The sequence below is a fragment of the Saccopteryx bilineata genome, chromosome 7 (genome assembly GCF_036850765.1).
Source record: "Saccopteryx bilineata isolate mSacBil1 chromosome 7, mSacBil1_pri_phased_curated, whole genome shotgun sequence".
NCBI classification, from domain to species: Eukaryota; Metazoa; Chordata; class Mammalia; order Chiroptera; family Emballonuridae; genus Saccopteryx; species Saccopteryx bilineata.
This window is the reverse complement of record NC_089496.1, coordinates 34,575,181-34,596,799: the sequence shown is the minus strand read 5'-3', so window position 1 is coordinate 34,596,799 and position 21,619 is coordinate 34,575,181. Positions and strand designations below refer to the sequence as shown.

Sequence of the window (21,619 nt, the reverse complement as noted above, 5' to 3'; positions counted from 1 at the left end):
AGTTACATATTCCACTGTTTATTTCATTAAGTGCAACCTGTTTCTCTTATGTCCTGTGCAGAACGTGAAAGATGACGGACAGCATGTGTGGAGACTCAAGCACTTTAACAAGCCTGCCTACTGCAATCTCTGCCTGAACATGCTGATCGGGGTGGGGAAGCAGGGCCTCTGCTGCTCCTGTGAGTATGCTTGTTCTGCCTGGACATCAGTACCCTCTTGTGGCAAGGTTGATATTAACCGAATAGTCCAATGTGTAGCTGGAGGCCTAAGAAATGATGCTGAACCTCCCTATAACTATGGCTTATACTTCCCTGTGGTATGTGTCTGAATGTTTAGATCACTCTCATTTTAATGTTCTTCAGTTTAGGAAAACCCTCTTAGAAAAGCTAAGGACATGTCTCGTTCATTGGCCATTTTGTTTCCACTTGTAGTCAGATTTATTCATTGTTCCCATTTCTACTGAGGTTATCATTATAAAGTTCCACTAGTTTCTTTTCTTTTTCTTTTTTCTTTTTTTTTTTTTTTTTTGTATTTTTCTGAGGTCAGAAACGGGGAGGCAGTCAGACAGACTCCCGCATGTGCCCGACCAGGATCCACTCGGCACACCCACCAGGGGGCGATGCTCTGCCCATCTAGGGGGTCGCTCTGCCGCAATCAGAGCCATTTTAGCACCTGAAGCAGAGGCCACAGAGCCATCCTCAGTGCCTGGGCAAATGCTGCTCCAATGGAGCCTTGGCTGCGGGAGGGGAAGAGAGAGACAGAGAGGAAGGAGAGGGGGTGGAGAAGCAAATGGGCGCCTCTCCTGTGTGCCCTGGCCAGGAATCAAACCCGGGTCCCCTGCACGCCAGGCCGATGCTCTACCGCTGAGCCAACCGGCCAGGGCAGACATTATTTTTAGCCAGCAGCTTCTTCAGTAGTATATTTGGGAACTTTCTCTCAGATGTATTATTTGACATTAAAAACCATGTTTCAGTGCCACAGTTAAGTGATTTCTTGTTTAAGGATTTTAATAAAGTTACATGAAATTGCCGGATTTTGACATTAGAGGGCGATTTCTGGTGGTTTCATTTGAAAGGCTAGTTATACTATTCAATAGATTATTCTACATGTATAGGAGAAGTACTTAGTTTTTAAAGTTCTAATATTTTTAAAGAAAATTATTTTTCATGATAGGTTTTATTGATGAGAGCATAAAAAATAACTCTCAACTAAGGTGAGAGATGTCATATAGAGAGTAAGAATTTTTGCTCACAAGTTTAAAGCAATTAGTGTGGCAAATGAAAGAAAAAATATGTTTTCTTATTCAATGTTTCCCCAAAAATCACAGATGTGGATAATATGGAAAAGCTTTACTATATCAGTATCATGTGGATTTCGTATTTTTTCATCGTAATTATATGCAGTGGTTTTGTTTAGTTTTATTAAGAGAGCATTAAATGGTAGTTTTTATTTCATTTTATTCTATGTATCTACTTAGAACTCTATTATTATTATTATTATTATTATTTAATCAAGTGAGAGGCAGGGAGGCAGAGAGGCAGATTCCTGCATGTGCCCAGACAGGGACCCAACCAGCAAACCCCATCTGGGACTGATGGTCTGCCCATCTGGGGCTGCTGCTCTGTTGCTAATCAACCGAGCTATTTTAGCTCCTGAGGCGACACTATGGAGCCACCCTCAGTGCCTAGGGCCACCTTATTCATTCAAGCCATGGCTTCAGGAAGGGAAGAGAGAGATAGAAAGAAAGAGTGTGGGGAAGAGTGGAAAAGCAGATGGTCGCTTCTCCTCTATGCCCTGACCGGGAATTAAACGTAGGACTTCCACACGCAGGCTGATGCTCTACCAGTTAACTAACAGGCCAAGGCCTAGAATTCTTAATTATATGGAACTTTACAATATGTAAATTATACCTGAATAAAGCTATTAAGAAAATCTGTATAAGTTATTTTCAAAATTAAACCATGAAATAATTTGAAAATACCATTGAAATATGTTTTGATTTTATAACACAATTTTTATGTAACACACATACATATATATGTTTGTATGTGTATAGATACATATCTGCATATTAATATAACCTTTGCATTTCCATATACATATATCACAGGCTGCCTGGCAAAAGTTGTTCCTTTTGGACAAACAGTGCCATGATGACAGTGAGGGATGAATTGTTCCTAAAGGCCTGGCATGTATGATGACATCTCTTCTCTGGAAATAGACTAATCAGCCATTTATGGTTTAGATAAATCAATAGACAAAACAGCATAAACTCATGGGCTTTTATTCCTATGTCTGCCAGCTGCTTTCATGCCTATACTTTGTAAAATATAGATCTCTTTTTCTAGCAAATGACACCAAACCATTTGGCAGCCATCAATTTGTCTTTAATATTTTTGTCATCTGGAAGTTATTGTGAAAAATTTGAAGGAGGCCTGATTTAATTAAGCATTTCCTGCTATGCCATGATGGAGCAGTCTTGGTTTTTCACATGCATAATGTTTCCTGTACTAATTGGTCTTTTGTATGCCATGATAAAAACAGTCCAACTTGGACTTTTCCTGGATGTGGCTGATTGGATTGATTAGGGAGCAGTGGATATGAAATGAGATTCTGTTAATGTCGTTCTTTTCCTATAATACGCGACCAGGACCAGGCTCAGTTCTGAATTTGTGTACATGTTTCCTTACAGTTTGTAAGTACACCGTGCACGAGCGCTGTGTGGCCAGAGCACTTCCCTCTTGCATCAAGACCTATGTTAAGTCCAAGAAGAACACTGACGTAAGTGCATGGCGGAGCTGGCTTTCTGAGGGTGGCGCTGCTGGCTGCCTCCTCTTACCACACCCTCGTTCTATTCCAGGTCATGCACCATTACTGGGTCGAAGGCAACTGCCCTACCAAGTGTGATAAGTGCCATAAAACCATCAAATGCTACCAGGGCCTGACCGGACTGCATTGTGTCTGGTGTCAGATCACAGTGAGTAACACTGGAACACAAATCTCGAAAATTCAATTACGACGAAGACTGTGTATCACATGCTCTCTAAGAGTTCAACCCTGGAAGATCACCCTCTATTGAGAGTAAGCGTAAAACCAGGGAAGTTTCTTTTTTTCCTCTGGCTCCCAAAAGAAATAGGGATCGGAGTCTGATTTGTCCTCAAAGAATCCAGAATTGTAGAGCTAGGTACAGCCTTAGTGATGATACAATCATACGATTTTTAAATTGTGCTCCATGGCGCTGTAGGAATTACCAGGAAGTTTAGCAGAATCCACAGTGAGGTGTTGGCAATAAGTGTGAGCTGCAGAGTGAATAAATAGAGTTCAGCTCTCCTGCTAGCTACTCCACAATCCCATTTTGGTTGAGTTTTCTGCTTTACACATGCAAATTTATTTTAATCGCAGAATCTCTGGACTAGAATAGGGAAGAAGAACGGACAATATGGTGCAAAGATTTAAGCATACAGTAAAAGATAGTAAGACCAAGGAAAGCTAAGCAAATTGAGCTTGATCACATTGCAAGGTAGGTAGACCAGCGGGTTCACATTTAGCTCTGGCTGTTTCTAAGAACTCACGTGTCCTTTCTTTATAACCTGTTGCCTTGTTCCTTTAGTTCAATCAAATATTGAGAGATAAGAGATACAGAGACAATTGAAAAAGAAGAGGCAAATTGTCTTTCCTGGGAAACTTGAGGACTCTACCTGGTTTGCACGGTTGTTCAACCCTTCTTCAAATGACGAGGGAAGAAACGTAGTTATTAGATGGTACTCCTAGTGTTTCATTTCTAATTTCTGGAAATTAATTAGACTGTACATTTTCAATAATAGCCATTTTTGACAACATAGCAAACAATCATTTATAGAAGTAGTTTTTTGTTTTGTTTTTCAATTGATTTTGTTTTTGTTCTAGCTAGTGTTTGAGTCCTCTTGTTATAGGACAAATTGCTCTTGCTTTTGTAAGAAGGAAACAGTAGGGAATCCTGTCTCAGTTCAGCAAATGAGTTTCTCTGTAGTGTCCTTCACCTCCCCCACACCATTTAAAATATTTTCTTAAATACACGTACACATAGGATAATGAGAAAAACAAACTGTAACTTGCATTTCAAAAATAAAATAAAGTACTTTTTAAGTAAGCACATTTTCTTCAATCTTTTTTCAGCTATCAGTTAAATTGTATTTACATTTGAAGTTTTCTCAGTTATGAAAAAGTTTTATTTTTTGTAGTGTTGAGTTATAACAAAATGTCTAACAATGATTTAAATTACACATATGAGTTACTCAAATGTACTGAGTTCTCAGTTCTAAGAAAATCACTGCTACGTTATTTTCAAAAATTCATACACATTAAAAATAGTCAATATTTTTGCTACACATCTATAATATCAATTTTTGTTTCAGGTCTGATAGGAGCATGCTCTTCTTATTTTTCCTATATAGTGCATCTTTTACTAGTTATATTTTGAACATAAACAAAAATTAGAGAATATCAGAATTCATTTCTTCTTTGTATTTCGTTATTTTCACATTCTTCCTAAATTTCAAATATATTTTAAGTTTACTATTTTTCATTTCTTGAAAAATATCAGTGTGTTTTGAATGTATACTCAGCTTGACCACTCTAAAAATAGGCACTGTTCCCTCGGCTAATATAAAAGCTTCTAGAATTTTCTTTGACTTCTCTCCACCTTTTTCAATTTTATCTTCCTGAGGTATAGTATATGTCCACCCTCTCTGTTCTATGGGAATTCCTATTCTCAGAGTTTCCATTGCTAGTGGTCTCTTACTCATATGGCATTTTACATTTTGTTTGCTTGTTTTATATTCCATTTTGCTTTTCTCCTTTATCTAAAAATAAAATAAATTCTCTAATATATGACTCCAAAATCTACATCTTTACCTCATCCATCTGCAAGCTATTCATTTAAAGTTGGTCTTGATCTTGGTTCTACCCTTGCAAGAAATTAAGCCCTTTCTTTTATAAGAGAGTTCTACTTCAGAATAAATTGTACTTCTTAAAATCTGTGTGTTTTTATGTTTAAATCAGTTCAGACAATAGGTACTAACATCTTATTCTTAACAAAAGGTTGATGTGTACATGAAGATAATTTTATTTGTTCACTATGGCAGAATACGGTACAAACTGCACATGTTTTTATATCCCTGAGTTCTATGCAGGAAACAAGTCAACCATGAGCACTGTGGTTTAAGGCGAAGTCAGAAAAATATGTCAGCCCTCTTTCTAACTGTCTCAATACTAAGGCTTCCAGCCCACCTCAACCTTATTTGCTATAAACCTTGATTTCCCAGAGTCCCGTTGGTATTTGGTTCGTTCAACAAGACTTGCACAATAAACAAAAGAGTTCTCATATATTCAAAAAAAAAAAATGCATAGCTTCCTCAAAAGTAACTTTAGCCTCTGTATACTTTTAGATTTTTTATTTTAAGCAATTATAAGGACTCATTAATATATTGATTTTGTGTTTAGGTTAAACAGAGTAGTTTACCACAGTCCATTTATATATTTAGTATAATTTATAGGTTCTTCTTTAACCACCATATGAAAATTTTAGTGCAAAGTTGATTTGCTCTTAACTGATGCTTAACTGCTACTACTGATTGCCTTTAAACAAACTGAATCTACTTTCTTATGGTCTTACTTCCCACAAAGTGCTATTAATGTAGCAAAGAGCTAGCAGAAGTTGTGAAATTGATGGGATATGGCATCATGAATGTAGAGCGTTAGGAAGGCCTATCCCAATGAAGTCAAGGAGGATTACATTGCAAAGAGAAACAAAGAGAATGAAAGTTTACTTCATTTCAGGGTTTTTCAAATGCTGTCACTTCCTTTTGTTTTGTTTATTACTTTTGGAAATGTCTTGAGTCTTAAAAGTCAGACTTAAACCATATTCTTAAGATGATCTTTCTCCAACAACTAGGATCATAGTTGTGTAATCTTGGGCCAGGTATGTAAAGGTTGTGGGCAATTTTCTCTTTGGTAAAATAGTGTTAATGACACCTATATTGTAGAATTGTTAATAATAATTAAATGAATAGATGTGCTTAGGACAGAACCTCATACATAATAGGTGCTCAGTAGATGGTAATTATTATCATAGTGAAACCTGAGTAAAATATTATGTGGGGTCAGAAAACCTAAGTCCTGACTCTCAGAGGACACTCCATGAATATTACTCATCCATTACTTTCTTACTTTTGGAGGGACTTATGGTTGCCCAGACAAAGTCAGAACAGTACTTTCATGTTCTGAAAACATCCATCCAGAGACATGTGATCCTGAGTCTCACTAGATCTTAGACAAAGCTGAATTCTTTATAATTCACAAATAGCAACTATTACAACTCTCTTTCCTACTATCAGACATGGTAGCATCATGCTTGTAGTCATTGAAAACAGAGTGAGAAGTCAGTTTATTTTAATTTTGTCTTTCACCTTTATCTCATATAGTCAACCTATCACCGAACTTGAAATTATCTCCTTAAAATATCGCTCTCTGATTTGAGTTTTTGACTCTATCGTTCGCAGCCCAAGTGCAAGTTCTTAGCACCTCTTTACCAGATTAGATCAAAATCTCTTGGCATATCTCCTGAACAGAAGGTACTTTTCCTATACTGCAGGCTGTTAACCACCTCCAGAAGCATCTTCTGAAAATACTAGTTTGATCATATGCCACCTTCAGTAACCTATAATAGTTCTGTGATAATAATGCAGCCCTCACCTCCTACCCCAACCTGATTTTCAGTTTCTCAAATAACATACCCTAACCTAGGACACCTGACATATATAATATTCCCTTCTACACACAGCCTCTTATATAGCTGTGCATACTTATTGACGGTTCCTTGTCAAGGCCAGGCACCACCCTCCCCTCCACCTGATATTTTGCTTACTCTGTTCCCTTCAATGCACCTACTTTAAATGTTTACACCTTAAGAGCAAAATTAAGTTCCATAGCTCCCTTGAAATTTTTCTTGACACTAATATTTCTCTTTTCTGAATACTATTTGTACTTTTGTTCCATACCAAGAGAAAGGCTGAAATGCTCTCCAGTGGTTATATGTCTGCATGCCAGTATTGTTTACACTCCAAGACTACAGTCTGATCCAGATCTGGCCCATGTACACATTTTCTTTCTAACTATCCAAAGTTCTTGGTGGAATGCTAAATTTAGACAAGGTCCTCAATTAAGTTCAATGTAATGACTGATAATACTATTCTCACTGTTGATATATATTTAAATATATGTGACTTAAACTCAGTTTTTTAAAAAATTCTGTCATCTTATAATATTCAAGTTACATCAGATATACTTGTAAGCTTAGACAGATTCTTAAAGATATAAACCCATTTTAACACCTTTTTTTTTAAGTCAGTATCTGTGATTTCTCGATATGATGCTATGTAGCCATGTTGTAGTTATAAAGATTGACTCTTAGAACTGAGTTCTGTCTTCAACAAATCTAGCCTGTTAAGAAAATAAAAACAGAAAAAGCCTAAGTCATAATACTGTTTACTATCCTCTAACTCAGTGGTTCTCAAACATTTTGAAGTCGGGGTGCATTTAAAATCCTACAAATAATTGTAGGCACACTATACAATTAATTTCTGAGAAATATGTTATAATAATTAAGTCAAATAGTAAATAAAAAAATATAAAGTCCAAGTGTGCTTTTATGGTAATTAAATGAAATAAATATGACAAAATTCAATTTATTCTGACATTAAGAAACATTTTTATGTTACATTTTTTTGTTATTTTTAGAATTTGTAAAAAAGAGGGGTTAAAAAATTTTAAAAACGACAAAAAAAGTTATCTTTTTATACATATACATACACTCTTAGTAAGATTTAGTAAGTTCAGCAGGTCCCAGCGTAAATGTGTTAAGTTTTTTCATTCTTGTGTTTATGAGAAACATGAGCATGATGTGTCCTAGCAATTTCTTCAATGTTTGGGCATATATTTGAAAGTTAAACTCTCATTTCCTCATCAATACATTGAATAATTCCTCTCTTTTTACTCTTAATTGTGTTGAGTGCAGAAAACCCCTACCATATAAATCATCTTAACTTTACACTAAACAAAGGATAGAAGAAACTTGCCTCCAGTCTTTCCGGGGAACATGGGGGGTAGTGTAAACAATCCAGCACCACTGCTTAACAGCTTTTTGCAAACTAATCAGGCAAGTGAGGTGGGGGGTTGGGCAGACTGTCAGCTTACAGCCAATTCCCACACCTCTGTTTCCCAAAAATATAACTCCCAAAATCCTGATGGTTTTTTGGTCCCCAAGAGGCACATATTTCTCTGGAATACCATAGGGCACACCTGGAAATCTTCTAGGGTGCACCAGTGTACCCTGACGCACACTTTGAGAACCACTGCTCTAACTTTTAAGGAACCATTTTCCTGTTCTTTGTGACTCAATCATCCAGACTAAATGTTCTCATCGGTTCTTCATTCTTTCTCTTGCTTATATCTCTTGATCCTTAAGACCCTGTTGTTTATACCTGTTCATTTCTTCTGTGGGTGTGTTTCCTTGACATTCTATTTAAAACATGTTGTAATTTTCTTCTGGTTATAGTAAAGTGTCACTGCTCAGGCAGGACTCACTGGAATAGGAGGTGATACATTTTATTAGAGTTTAACTAAAGAAAGCCTATATTAATGGCTATAAATTATTTACTTTGGCTATCATGTATGGCTACTACTTTTATTAAAATATGAAGCTACTAAGAGTAATCCTTAAAGGTTTTTATTGCTCTTCTTATAGAAAAAATTATTTTTTAATAAATGCCAGATATAAGAGAGCACCAAAGAAATTACAAAATATTAGAGATATAAGAATATATATTACAGATGATTGTTCTATAATTTAGTTATAATTTGAGTTTGGCCCTGGGAGGAGGTGAGTGTAACTTCCACGTACCTCACCACCATTTTGGATCTCCCAAATTCTGGGTTTTTTTCCTCTTGATTTGTGAACCTTTTTTTAGAGTATGTTATATTTCAATAATTTTTTAAAATCAGCTCTGATTTGTATCAAAACTACTTACTTCTCTTTGCTTGAATGTTACTATCTCTTGTGCAGTTCTTTTATAACCTTTTCTAGGGGATAGAGAGAAGTGGATCATGCCACATGCCCACATAACCTTACAAATGTATCCTGTGGAGAAATGAAACCTGGCTGATTTCTTCTCCATTGATATAAAAGAATGTATAATTCAACAAATGTTTCTTAACTCTAGTCACTTAGTTATTTCTTTTAGAAAAATTACTTGTTTTTCTTTTTTCCCCTCAAATTTTGAACAAAAACCCATTTTACATATTTTTGTCCTGTTGACTTCTTAAATTCCACTTCTCCCTTCTCAATACAATATCCCATGTCTTTTATCAGCTCCATTTTTTAGACTACACACACACACACACACACACACACACACACACACACATTTTGCTTTTTCTTCTCAGCTTGAGATAGCTTTCTCCAATAAATGGATCTGACTCTAAATTAGATGCTGTTTGAAATTTCATGAACTCTAAAATTATTTCCAAATGTTTAATTCACTTAGAGGGAAAGCTACTTTATATTTTTTAGATTTCCTAGAGTAGGACTGATTCCTTTAACATGAATGGGGATTTTGGTACATAAAATAATGACATGAGGATTTCTGTGTCTCCCTCAGAAATTGCAATGATAGCTGAACATTTTAAAAAGATAACACTTCCTTTTCTCTGGGGATCCATTGGTGATTTTATTGAAGAGGCAGGATTCATCACTGCTCTAGTTTATTTTTGTTCTTGGTGAGGATCTTTGTATTAACACTTATGCTGATTTGGGATCTGGTTTATCTTCAAGACAATCGTCTTCCGCATCTTATTGACACTGAGGATTCAGATGTGTCTTTATCTTGTTTGAGAAATGTCATGTGACAATATAAGCAACTTGTTATTGCTAATTATGTTCATGTTTTTATCTTTTTAAATTATTATTAAAAATACATGCAAAAAAGTGTATATATTGTGTAGTTTAGAGGTCGAGTGCAAAGAATTTTGTACAAATAAACCTCCCATGTTTACTAGCACCTTATCAAGAACAGAACATTTACAGTAACCTAAGATTTTTCAGGGGGTGAGTGGTAGAGGCAGTTAAATTCTAGTATATGGTTTCTATACTGCTCACAAAAATTAGGGGATATTTCAAATTACTATAAAGCGATAATATATCCCCTAATTATTGTGAACAGTATATTTTGTTGATATTTGCTCTCTTTTTAAAATTCACTTTATTTTTTAGAGCACTTTTAAGTTTACAACTAAAATATTCACTTCTTATCTTGTTAAATAGCCCTGGGAACTACAGTATAAATATTTTTCTCACTGGCTTTCACATTTTATATTTTGTCCTCAAGTATGTCTGTGAGCATTATGGTGAATAAACTACATCCACGATGCAAATTTAATTCACAGTGTTTAGAATGATCAGTGGTTCTGGCATGGTGCCCTCAGCTTTGACATTTCTACTTACAAACAATGTCATGATGTAGATGGCCAACAAATTATATTTAGCAGCTACCAATTCCAGTCTTAATAAAAGTATAAGGTATCTTTATACATTTTTAGACAATACAGACTTCTTGGGTTGTAGAATTCTCTTACATGCATATGCCTGTTTCAGTGATGACGATGTGGTTACTGACCTCATAGAGCATGCTACATTATGTTCCTGCTGGGTTCTGCCCATCAGCTGCATAGACAGAACTCACAGATATAGGCCACATGGAAATCATACTGGAAAATCCCATTCTAGTTTTATTTAGCTCTGCAGTGATCAGTATTTCATGGGACCAATTGCTAGTACCTATACTCTGAAACCCCCAGCCCCTAATATGAAGAGATATTCCTTCTCTCTCTCTCTCTCTCTCAGTTGGGTTCATATACTGTATAATTTTACCTGAGTCCTTGGTTCTTTCTTTTGGGATAAGAAAGTACTATCTCTCCTTACATCTAGTAACCCTAAAGGAACGGTTATAGAGAGGCACATCGTTTCTTACCATATCAGTTCAAAATTGTTAGAAACACCTGGGATGGAGATCTGGAGGTGGCCGAGGCTCTCAGACTCGTCATCTGTGCTCTGTGCTGGGAAGAGATTCAGAATGCCCCGCCCCTCTGTCCTTCAGAGTCACGTGTGAGGCTTGACAAACAGCGGCCAAGGGTAAAAATCAATACTTTCTCACCCTGCTGGCACAAGAATTTTTATCTTGAATCTTGCTCGTAATAGGGGCTTCTTAAAGTCTGCGTTCTCAGTTTTAAAGAGGTTGTGCCAAATCAAAAAGCAAAGTCGTTTTCTTGGTGATCCTATGGCTCAGAAGAGCCTTAGGACATACAGCCAGTCCTTGGTTTCGGATCAGTTTTAACACTGCTCAGCATGCTTGCTTCCTAGGACCACCATAACAAAATCCTACACAATGAATGCCATGAACAACCACTTCATTCTCGCATTGTTCCGAAGGCTAGACAGGCAGTAGCAGGATGTCAGCTCGGCCATGTTCCCTCTGATGGCTGTAATGATGACTTCCTTGTCTCCTTGGTATTCCTTGGCTCACGTTTTCATCAGCAAATCTCCAACCCTGTTGTCACGTGGTCTTCTTTCCTCTATGTTTCCAGATATCTCTCTTTCTATAAGGATACCAGTCATTGGGTCAGGGCTGAAACTAATCCAGTATAACTTCATCTGAACTTCAATACATCTACAAAGCTCTTATTTCCAAACAGGTTCACATTCATAGTTATCAGGAGCGAGGATATCAATATCTCTTTTTGGGGGGACCAAGTTCAACCCACAGTACTTAGTAATCCATTATCTCTAAATTGGAAATTCCAGGGCCATGACTTATTCTAAGAAATAGATTAAGTACAGTAAGAAAATACAATCATGAAACCAATCACTAGTTTTATTTTGAAGGAAATACGCATTTGCCAAATCAGAGTGTTTGTTTAATTAGTTCTGGGTTTTGTTTTCTTTTTTCTTCATGTAGCTTCAGCTGTTTCTTTATTTTCAACACCTCTTGCCTCTTGACAAAGATCAGCAGCTTCTGATTAGGTTAAACCACATTTTTATAAGGAGTTTACATGCTGCTAACAGGCAGAGCTGCTCACTATGAATGAATGTGTCAAGGTACTTCTATTCTATATAGTGTAGCCTAATGTACATGATCACAGTACAAGTAGCCTCAGCTCCAAGGCAGGCAGTTAGCACAGCAGACATTTTAGATTGAAGGAAAAGAGAAATGCCCCTTCAATAGAGATCTATCACCAACAGTGAATCAACACTCATTAGTCTCCTATCGTTGGTCGCTAATTAACTGTTACAGAGGGAAGTTTGTTGTGAAATTTAATATAACCATGACTTAAATGGGATGGCTTTTGGGTCAAAACTGAAAAATGATGTTGTTACTTACATTGTTTGGAACAAGATATGCTATTTTATTAACATGTATAATTTTTCTAAAGTAAGAGATTTCATATTTAATTGATATGGAATGGGAAGAGAATTCCCTAGATGTAAACAACTGTTACTTTAGCAAATCTGTATGATTTCAAAAAAAAACAACCACCTCATTTTTTTTAAATAACTATTTAATGTACTATGTTATAACACCTCAATTTAATTGTGACCAACATCAATAAAGATATCAGTTTAGGTTTATATATAGTGAAAAGTAAATAATACATTGTATAATTATGCACTAAATTGATGAAGAGCTTAAAAATACAATATAAAGATACATTTTTATAATGATAATCATCTTCTTATATTTATATCCTGCTCCTACTGAGATGAATCTCTGGTTACATTTACATATTGAATTACAAAGTTAAAACTAATGATGGGATCAATTATGCCCCATACTGAGCTGTGCACTTTGGAATGACTTTGAGAAAACAGGAGGGTCAAAAAAAAAAAAAAATGAAAGCCTCCACATTGCACTGCGGTTTCAAGATTATGCTAAAGAAGGATTTTAATGGACGATAATGTATGTTTGTCAAAGAAATCAGGCTTTTTGGGTGTAAAACTGAAACTACATTTTTAATGTAAACATTGCTGAGAATTGGGTAATATTTAGGCTTGGTCAGAAAGTTGCAAAATGGTTTAATGTAGATATATAAGGGCAAATGTCATATGAAGCTCTTTATGATCCTGTTTGTTCTTATAATTCTTTTAATGTAATTTTAAGGTATTTGCTGCATCTGAGTTGAAATATAATCTGTCCTGTGTTTGCTGTTGTCACGCAAAATTCGATAGTGTCCTCTTTCTCCCTCCCTAGCTGCATAATAAGTGTGCTTCTCATCTGAAACCTGAATGTGACTGCGGACCTCTGAAGGACCACATTTTACCACCCACAGCAATCTGTCCAGTGGTGCTGGTGAGTTTTTCCTCCTCCTCGTGCTGCTGTAAACCCGGGGTTTCTATGACTGACTGGTAGAAATGTTTCCGGAGCTAATTGTCCGTTGATCAATGCAGAACTGTATGGATATAAAACGCCTCATTACTTCGGATCAGACACCTTGGCCCACCGTAATTCCTTCTTCCTTCAGGGCACAATAAACATTGTAGTAAGGTATGCTCTAACCGAAGCTGACTCAGGTTTTATCACTTAGTCATGCTGTACTTACCAGAAATGGTATAAGCAGTCCTCGTCGGCATTTTACATGCTTTATAGATCTAGCTTCCCAGAAGAATGAATTTTTTCTTCTGGGCAGTTTTGCTAGGGATGCACGTTATATATCGGCAACGTTTAGGTCTCTCATCTAGGTTAGAGGCTACCTAGAATGTGGACACATACCTGGAAGAAAGGTATGCATTGTCATTAGGAGTATTTTATTTTTTATAAGTGAACAAGAAATTGAACTACCAGAAAAAGTAATTACTTTATTCATTAAATAGACAAGTGGAAATGTATATGGAAGAGAAGGTAATTCTAAAAAGAACAAACCTTGGTAGAAAGAAAATCGGATATTCAAGTATTATATCCATAATGCATTTTAAAATCCAAACTGTTTCTAAAGGGAAACAGTTTTGTGGGGTTTTTTTTCTTACAAAACAAACCCTTTTATATCCATCATGCAGTTTTCAACTTTAAAAATAACATGAAAATGCGGTACTTGGAACTTTAGTTGGATATAATAAAAATACAACTAAGAAATGTTAGACAAATACTTTTCTAAAGGTCAACTTAGAAATTAATCAAAGTACTCAATTTGTACCCACTTATGATTCATTTTGTAATTATCCGTAAAATACTGGTTGGATTTTAAATGACCTTATTTAAAAATTACTAAAAACTCTTCATTTTCTCAAACTACGGATATAGAACAAAGGCAAATACCTCCATATTGCTGAAGCTAGCAACAACTAATTCTATTGATAACTTTCTTTTCTTCTTGTAAAGACGTATCAGGCATCCTGTAGTATTTAAGCTTAATTAAAATTAATGAGACCTTGTAAAAATGCTTTTAATTTTGATGAGTTTTGGCATTATTTTTATACCTTTATAGCTTTCTCTTAAAGAGAAAAGACTTGTAGAATTTTTATATATTTTCACTCTTTTAAAAAAGTGGAGTACTTTCACTAGTTTCGATGTATTTTTCATCTTAGATTTTAACTCTGATAACTAATCTATTACATCATCCTGTCATCTGGTGGCCTTTTGTAAGTTCTGCTCAATTCTGTGAGCCAGAGGACTATTTCTTTGGCCTACTGATGTCAACTTCTGGTCATATAAAGTCAAACATGAGATGGATCCATTCTGTTATTCTTTCAGTCTTTGAGAGAATCAAAGGTAAAGAACCTGTGTCATATGAATATTCTTGTCTTTTCTCAATCTTGCGAACCCTTTCATTGCTTTTTTAGAAACTTTTGATTCTGAAGATTTATTTTCAATCACTAAATCCTACTGCAGTTTTAATCATGCTATGCCTCTCGCTATTCGCTATTTTATTATTTTCTTGGTACTGTGTACTCTGACGTATTAGGCACTATTGATTATTTCATCCTTTAGCTTCTACCTTTCATTGACTTCCATTACACCGCAGGCTGCTGGCCCCCCTTCTGTTTCTCTGGATACTTCCTGTCAGATTTCTGCCCGCCTCTCATGACTTCAACCTGCCTTATGTTGGTGAACACCTGTGTTCCTTCCTACCTCAGATTTCACGGCTTTGCATACTTAACGGCTTCTCACCTTTACCTCTTCCCAGTGGGCTCCTGTTTATTTAGTTATTTCATTACCTTGTTAATTTATATTTAGTCCATCCTCCTCTTTTGAATCTCAAACCCAGTAATCTGCAACCTGGAGGTCCCATGTTGTTTTACATGCCCGACATGTTATTATTACTTAATGCAATCACAGTGACTTCTTTATAGAGCACATACATTATGCCAGCTATCATGGTAAACATTCATTTAACAAGTATTTATTGAGTGTCTAGTACAGGGGTCCCCAAACTTTTTACACAGGGGGCCAGTTCACTGTCACTCAGACCATTGGAGGGCTGGACTATAAAAAAAAACAACTATGAACAAATCCCTATGCACACTGCACATATCTTATTTTAAAGTAAAAAAACAAAATGGGAACAAATACAATATTTAAAATAAAGAACAAGTAAATTTAAATTAACAAACTGACCAGTATTTCAATGTAAACTATGCTCCTCCCACTGACCACCAATGAAAGAGGTCCCCTTCCGGAAGTGCGGCAGGGGCCGGAAAAATGGCCTCAGGGGGCCACATGCAGCCCATGGGCCGTAGTTTGGGGACTCCTGGTCTAGTATATGTCAAATAATATTACAGATAGGAGAAAATAGTACAGAGCTAAATAAAAGCTTTGCCTTCATAGAGTTTTTATTCCAGGGGGTTGAAATAAACAATAAACATTGTGATGAGTAAATTATTTAGTGCTTAATTATATTAAATTACTGGTTGTGTTTTAAACACAAAGAACAAAATTAAAGCAGGAGAAGGGAAGAAATGGTAGGGCTGTGATGAAAGAGGTGGTCAAGGACTACACCAAGGAGACAGTGGAGTGTACAGTGGAGGGTTGAGAGGGCATCTCCCATGTGGCTCTCAGGTGAGAGAACGTCACAGGCACAGGAACCTTGAAGGAGGGACTAGGAAAGACACAGAAGTAAGAGAAACCTAATGTACCTAAAGGCATCAAGGATAGTAGGGCCTGAGTGAGCGGGGAAAGAGGAGCGGAAGAGACGGTCACTGACATTGTAAGAATTTCAGATTCTGTAGAGCAGTTTAGGCCATAGTAAGATTAGCATGTACTCAGAACAAGGCTGAAAGCTGTTAGAAGATTTGACTTACACTTAAAAAGAATAACCTACCTCTGTGTTGAGGTGGCAACAGTGGAAAAAAATATATATGACATTTTGTTTTCTCAGAGAGATAGGAAGTGGGTCATTGCTGAGAACAAAGGTGCTATAAGGCATATGAGCAGTTTGAGAATTAGGAAGAAGAGACACACATTTACCTAGAAAAATAGGAACTTACCAGATCAAGGAAATATCATTAACTGATGATAAGTAATGAGAAGTCACTAGCTGTTTTTAATTACAAATCCTGAACAAGTCCAGTAAGCTTGGATGAGTATATTTCTCATCATATTCAGTCATATTTCTCCAATTACTTTCCAGCTCTAGAAGTGGAATAAGGCTTAAAGAGGCTATTTTTTGTCAAATATGGTACAAGGAGAGAGTAGCCAGGAAGTTTGAGTGTATGCATGAGTGTGATTATAAGGACTGACCAAGCAATTTAAACTGTGACACAAGGTAATTAGGATAGAGGAGTGAGGTTCAGTAATGGATATTTGAAACAATGCATTGTGAATTATGGTTAAATCAAATATTATTGGGCTCATGGCTCTTGGTTTCAGGTTATAAGAGTGAGTGAGGGAGCAATCGACATTAGTAAGAGGTTGCAGTTATTAGTAATGGCATGTATCAATTTATTTAATCCTCATAGTGTCATCATAAGACTATTATTGTAACTATTCTCATTTTACATGTGAAGAAAATAAGACACAGAGGTGAAGTCAATTTCCTGTGTCACAAGTCTGTGACATAGCATTTCAGTATTGGAACCCAAGTACCACCACCTGACCTTGTACAGTAAGCTCATTATTCTCACCCTTTCTCTAAATTCCAGAAGAGGCCTTCTCCTTCTAGAACCTTAATACGCTAACATTCCTAGGCCAGAAACCTAAGAATCATCATCAATTCTGTCTCATCTTAAATATCAAATTAATCATTAGGCAGACCTTTTTAATAATTTTAATCTATTTTTTTTTCTTCAGCCCAACTGTAATGGCCTCAAAACTCACCCTCATAGATTGATCCCTGGACTGTCCTAGTAGCATGATTATTAAATCTCTTTCTGGCCCTGGCCGGTTGGCTCAGCGGTAGAGCGTTGGCCTGGAGTGCGGGGGACCCGGGTTCGATTCCCGGCCAGGGCACATAGGAGAAGCGACCATTTGTTTCTCCACCCCCCCCCCCTCCTTCCTCTCTGTCTCTCTCTTACCCTCCCGCAGCCAAGGCTCCATTGGAGCAAAGATGGCCCGGGCGCTGGGGATGGCTCCTTGGCCTCTGCCCCAGGCTAGAGTGGCTCTGGTCGCAGCAGAGCGACCCCTCGGAGGGGCAGAGCATCGCCCCCTGGTGGGCAGAGCGTCGCCCCTGGTGGGCGTGCCAGGTGGATCCCGGTCGGGCGCATGCGGGAGTCTGTCTGACTGTCTCTCCCCATTTCCAGCTTCAGAAAAATACAAAAAAAAAAAAAAATCTCTTTCCATGTACCTTCCATTTGCTTCCTGGATTCATTTTTGAAAATGTGTCAAAATTTAGTTCTGCTTAACTATATTAAGATATTTTCAGTAATTCCTTATTTGAATTCCACATTCACTAGCCTGGTGAACAAGGCTCTAACTAGATCAGGGGTAGGGAAACTTTTTGGCTGAGAAAGCCATGAACGCCACATATTTTAAAATGTAATTCCATAAGAGCCATACAATGACCCGTGTACGTTATGCATTATCCAATAAAAATTTGGTGTTGTCCCAGAGGACAGCTATGATTGGCTCCAGCCACCCACAACCATGAACGTGAGCGGTAGGAAATGAATGGATTATAATATGTATACATGAGAATGTTTTATATTTTTAAGGTTTTTTTTTTTATTAAAGATTTGTCTGCGAGCCAGATGCAGCCATCAGAAGAGCCACATCTGGCTCGCGAGCCATAGGTTCCAGATCCCTGAACTAGATCAACCCAGCCAACCCTGGCGTAGCACCTGGCATACTAGATAGATATCAAGAATAATTGAATTTACTTGTTACTCTCTAAGTATACCTGCATCTAAAGCCTTTGGGATTTTGTATATGTTAATAAGTCAGCCTACCCTTTGCTTTAAAATTTCCCTTGCCTGGTTAAGTAGACACTAAAGATTACTTTCTTATCATGGAATAAGTATGTTGACTGTTAAACCCATTAATAGTTTAAACGCTAATAATTTAAACAAATTAATAAAGTTTTTCTGGCCACAAAATTGCTTAATCTGCTCTGACTGATGGGGTCTGAAACTTTTCAGTTTGTAAACTCTCATAACATTCCAAGAATGATTCATACCGCATCACTGCTTAAATTTTTAACCTTCTGTTTGAAAACAATTGTCAGCACTCATAAATAATATAACCTGTTTTTTTTATTCTTTAATAACAAAAGCCCTTCTTAAAAATTATAAATCCCAGTTCTCCATGCTAATTTTCTCTAAGAAAAGCAGGTGAGGTTCAGTCTCAGTTATCGCAAAATAGCAATAAATATATCTATCGTGTTCTAGAAAATAGAAAATGAGGACCTAGGATATCTACTTTTATTTATATTTTGCTTTGAATCTTGGTTGGGAATTGGTTATAAAATGAGTATATAAACTCAATATATATTCCTAATTCTTGGTTGAGGTGCCCTAATGAGATACTATGAGGTTAAGCAGTCTTCTGATATTTTAGAATATCTTTTCAGGTATTAGTTATACATTTTCAATATCTCTGTATTACCCTTCTCAGCCTTTTAATCTCTATAAAACATGTTATTAATTTTAAGTGAATAATTCCATAGATATATGCTCACCTGTTGTGGGAATTAGTAAGGTAAGCATCTTTGCACTGGTGACATGCTTTTATGAGCATTGCATTACGAATGGCTTCCACAGACAGTTGCTCTTGATAGTGCCCATTTCCATAAAAAGGTACTAAAACCAACTGGTCTGAAATTAAAATCAAAATGTAATCATCAGTGATTCCATATATCAGATATAATTACTATTTTTTGGGATTGCAGTTGGCATGTAGCATATTTTGAGGATATTATCTTAAAAAATACATTGTTTAAAGTGTGTGTATTGTAGAGATTTTACCAAGATTTTTAAAATTTTTTTATGTATAGTTATTTACATTACAACCATAGTCCAATTACTGCCATATGAAAGTGAATTAAAAACTAGTTACAAAGGTAGATTTCTTGATGACCATCCCTCATTCCATCTCCAAACAAATATAAAGACAATACAATGTATTCAATTAGTTTTATATATATATATTAAATATTATATATATATTAAAATATATATATTAAATTTTTATATATATATATTAAAATATAGATATATATTTTAATGAGAGACAGGTAGGCAGAGAGACAGACCCCCACATGCATCCTGACCAGGATCCACCTGGCAAGCCCCCTACTGGGGTGATGCTCTGCCCATCTGGGGCCGTTGCTCTGTTGCACAGCAACTGAGCTGTTTTAGCACCAGAGGCAAGGCCATGGAGCCATCCTCAGTGTTTAGGGCCAACATTGCTCGAATCATTCAAGCTATGGCTAAGGGAGGGGTAGAGAAACAGAGAAGAGGGAGGAGTGGAGAAGCAGTTGGGCGCTTCTCCTGTGTGCCCTGACCAGGAATCAAACCTGGGACTTCCGCATAACAGGCATACCAGGCCGTCACTCTACCGCTGAGCCAACTGGCCATGGCCAAATTATATTTAATAGGGTGACATTGGAAAAAAATATTATATTGGTTTCAAGTGTATGTCTCTATGATAGAGACAAATACATCATCTGTATATTGTATTATGTGTCCATCACCCCAAATCAAGCAATCTTTCATCTATTTGACCCCTTTTTCTGCTACCACCGCTCCCAACCCCCTTCCCTCTGGTAACCATCATAAACTTGTCTGTCTGTTAGTCTCAGTTTTATAGTTCACATATAAGAGAAGTCATATAGTTCTTACTTTTTTTCTGACTGACTTATTTTGCTTAGCATAATATTTTCAAGGTCCATCCATGCTATCACAAATGGCAGTATTTCATTTTCTTTTGGCTAAATAGTATTCCATTGTATATATGTACCAAATCATTATCCAATCTTCTGTTGAAAAACACTTTGGTTGTCTACATGTCTTGACTGTGAATAATGCTGTGATAGACATGGGGGCTCATATGTCTTTGCAAACAAATGTTTTCGAGTTTTTCATGTAGGTACTCAGTAGAGAGATTGTTGGGTCATATGGTGACTGTATTCTTAATGTTTTTAAGGAACCACCAGGCAGTTTTCCATAGTGGCTGTGCCAGTTTACATTTCTACCAGCAGTGAATGAGAGCTCCTTTTTCTCCATAGCCCCTCCAACAGTTGTTATTACCTGTCTTGTTGATAATAAACAACCTAACAAATGTGAGATGGTACCTCATTCTAGCTTTGATATTTTTTTCTAATAGCTAGTGAAGTAGTTGAGCATCTTTTTAAAATCTATCACCAGTTAGCTTGGTGATAGAGCGTTGGCCTGGCGTACAGAAGTCCCAGGTTCGATTCCCAATCAGGGCACAAAGGAGAAGCACCCATCTGCCTCTCCACCCCTCCCCCTCTCCTTCCTCTCTGTCTCTCTCTTCCCCTCCCACAGCCAAGGCTCCATTGGAGCAAAGATAGCCCGGGCGCTGGAGATGGCTCCTTGGCCTCTGCCCCAGGCGCTAGAGTGGCTCTGGTCGGAACAGAGCGACCCCCCGGAGGGGCAGAGCATATAGCATACCCCCTGGTGGGCAGAGCTTCGCCCCTGGTGGGCGTACCGGGTGGATCCCAGTTGGGCACATGCGGGAGTCTGTCTGACTGTCTCTTCTCGTTTCCAGCTTTGGAAAAATACAATATATATATATATATATATATATATATATATATATATATATATGTTGGCTGTTTGTACATCTTCATGGGAGAGATGTCTGTTCAGGTTCTTGGCGTTGAGTTTTATGAATTCCTTATATGTTTTTGATATTAATCTCTTGTTGTGCTGCTGTTTGCAAATATCATGATCATGTTAACCAAAGTTTTATATGCATTTAATGTAATCCTCATTAAAATCCCAATGTTATTTTTTTAAAAGAACTAGAACAAGAAAACATCATATTTGTGTGAAACCTTAAAAGACCCAGAACAGCCAAAGCAATTCTGAGAAAAATGAATAAAGTCAGAGATATCACACTACCTCATTTCAAATTATACTACC

General features: G+C 36.8%; 1 protein-coding gene across 3 annotated transcripts in view; it reads left to right on the top strand.

The window, feature by feature from the left end:
- DGKB (diacylglycerol kinase beta) overlaps positions 1–21,619 on the top strand; it is a 647,089-nt gene that overhangs the window by 200,431 nt on the left and 425,039 nt on the right. For all 3 annotated transcript variants that reach the window (XM_066239339.1, XM_066239338.1, XM_066239340.1), the window contains 4 exons: positions 62–179; positions 2,693–2,781; positions 2,861–2,977; positions 13,338–13,436. In XM_066239339.1, the coding sequence (XP_066095436.1) occupies positions 62–179; positions 2,693–2,781; positions 2,861–2,977; positions 13,338–13,436 (423 nt within the window). The remainder of the gene's footprint in view (positions 1–61; positions 180–2,692; positions 2,782–2,860; positions 2,978–13,337; positions 13,437–21,619) is intronic.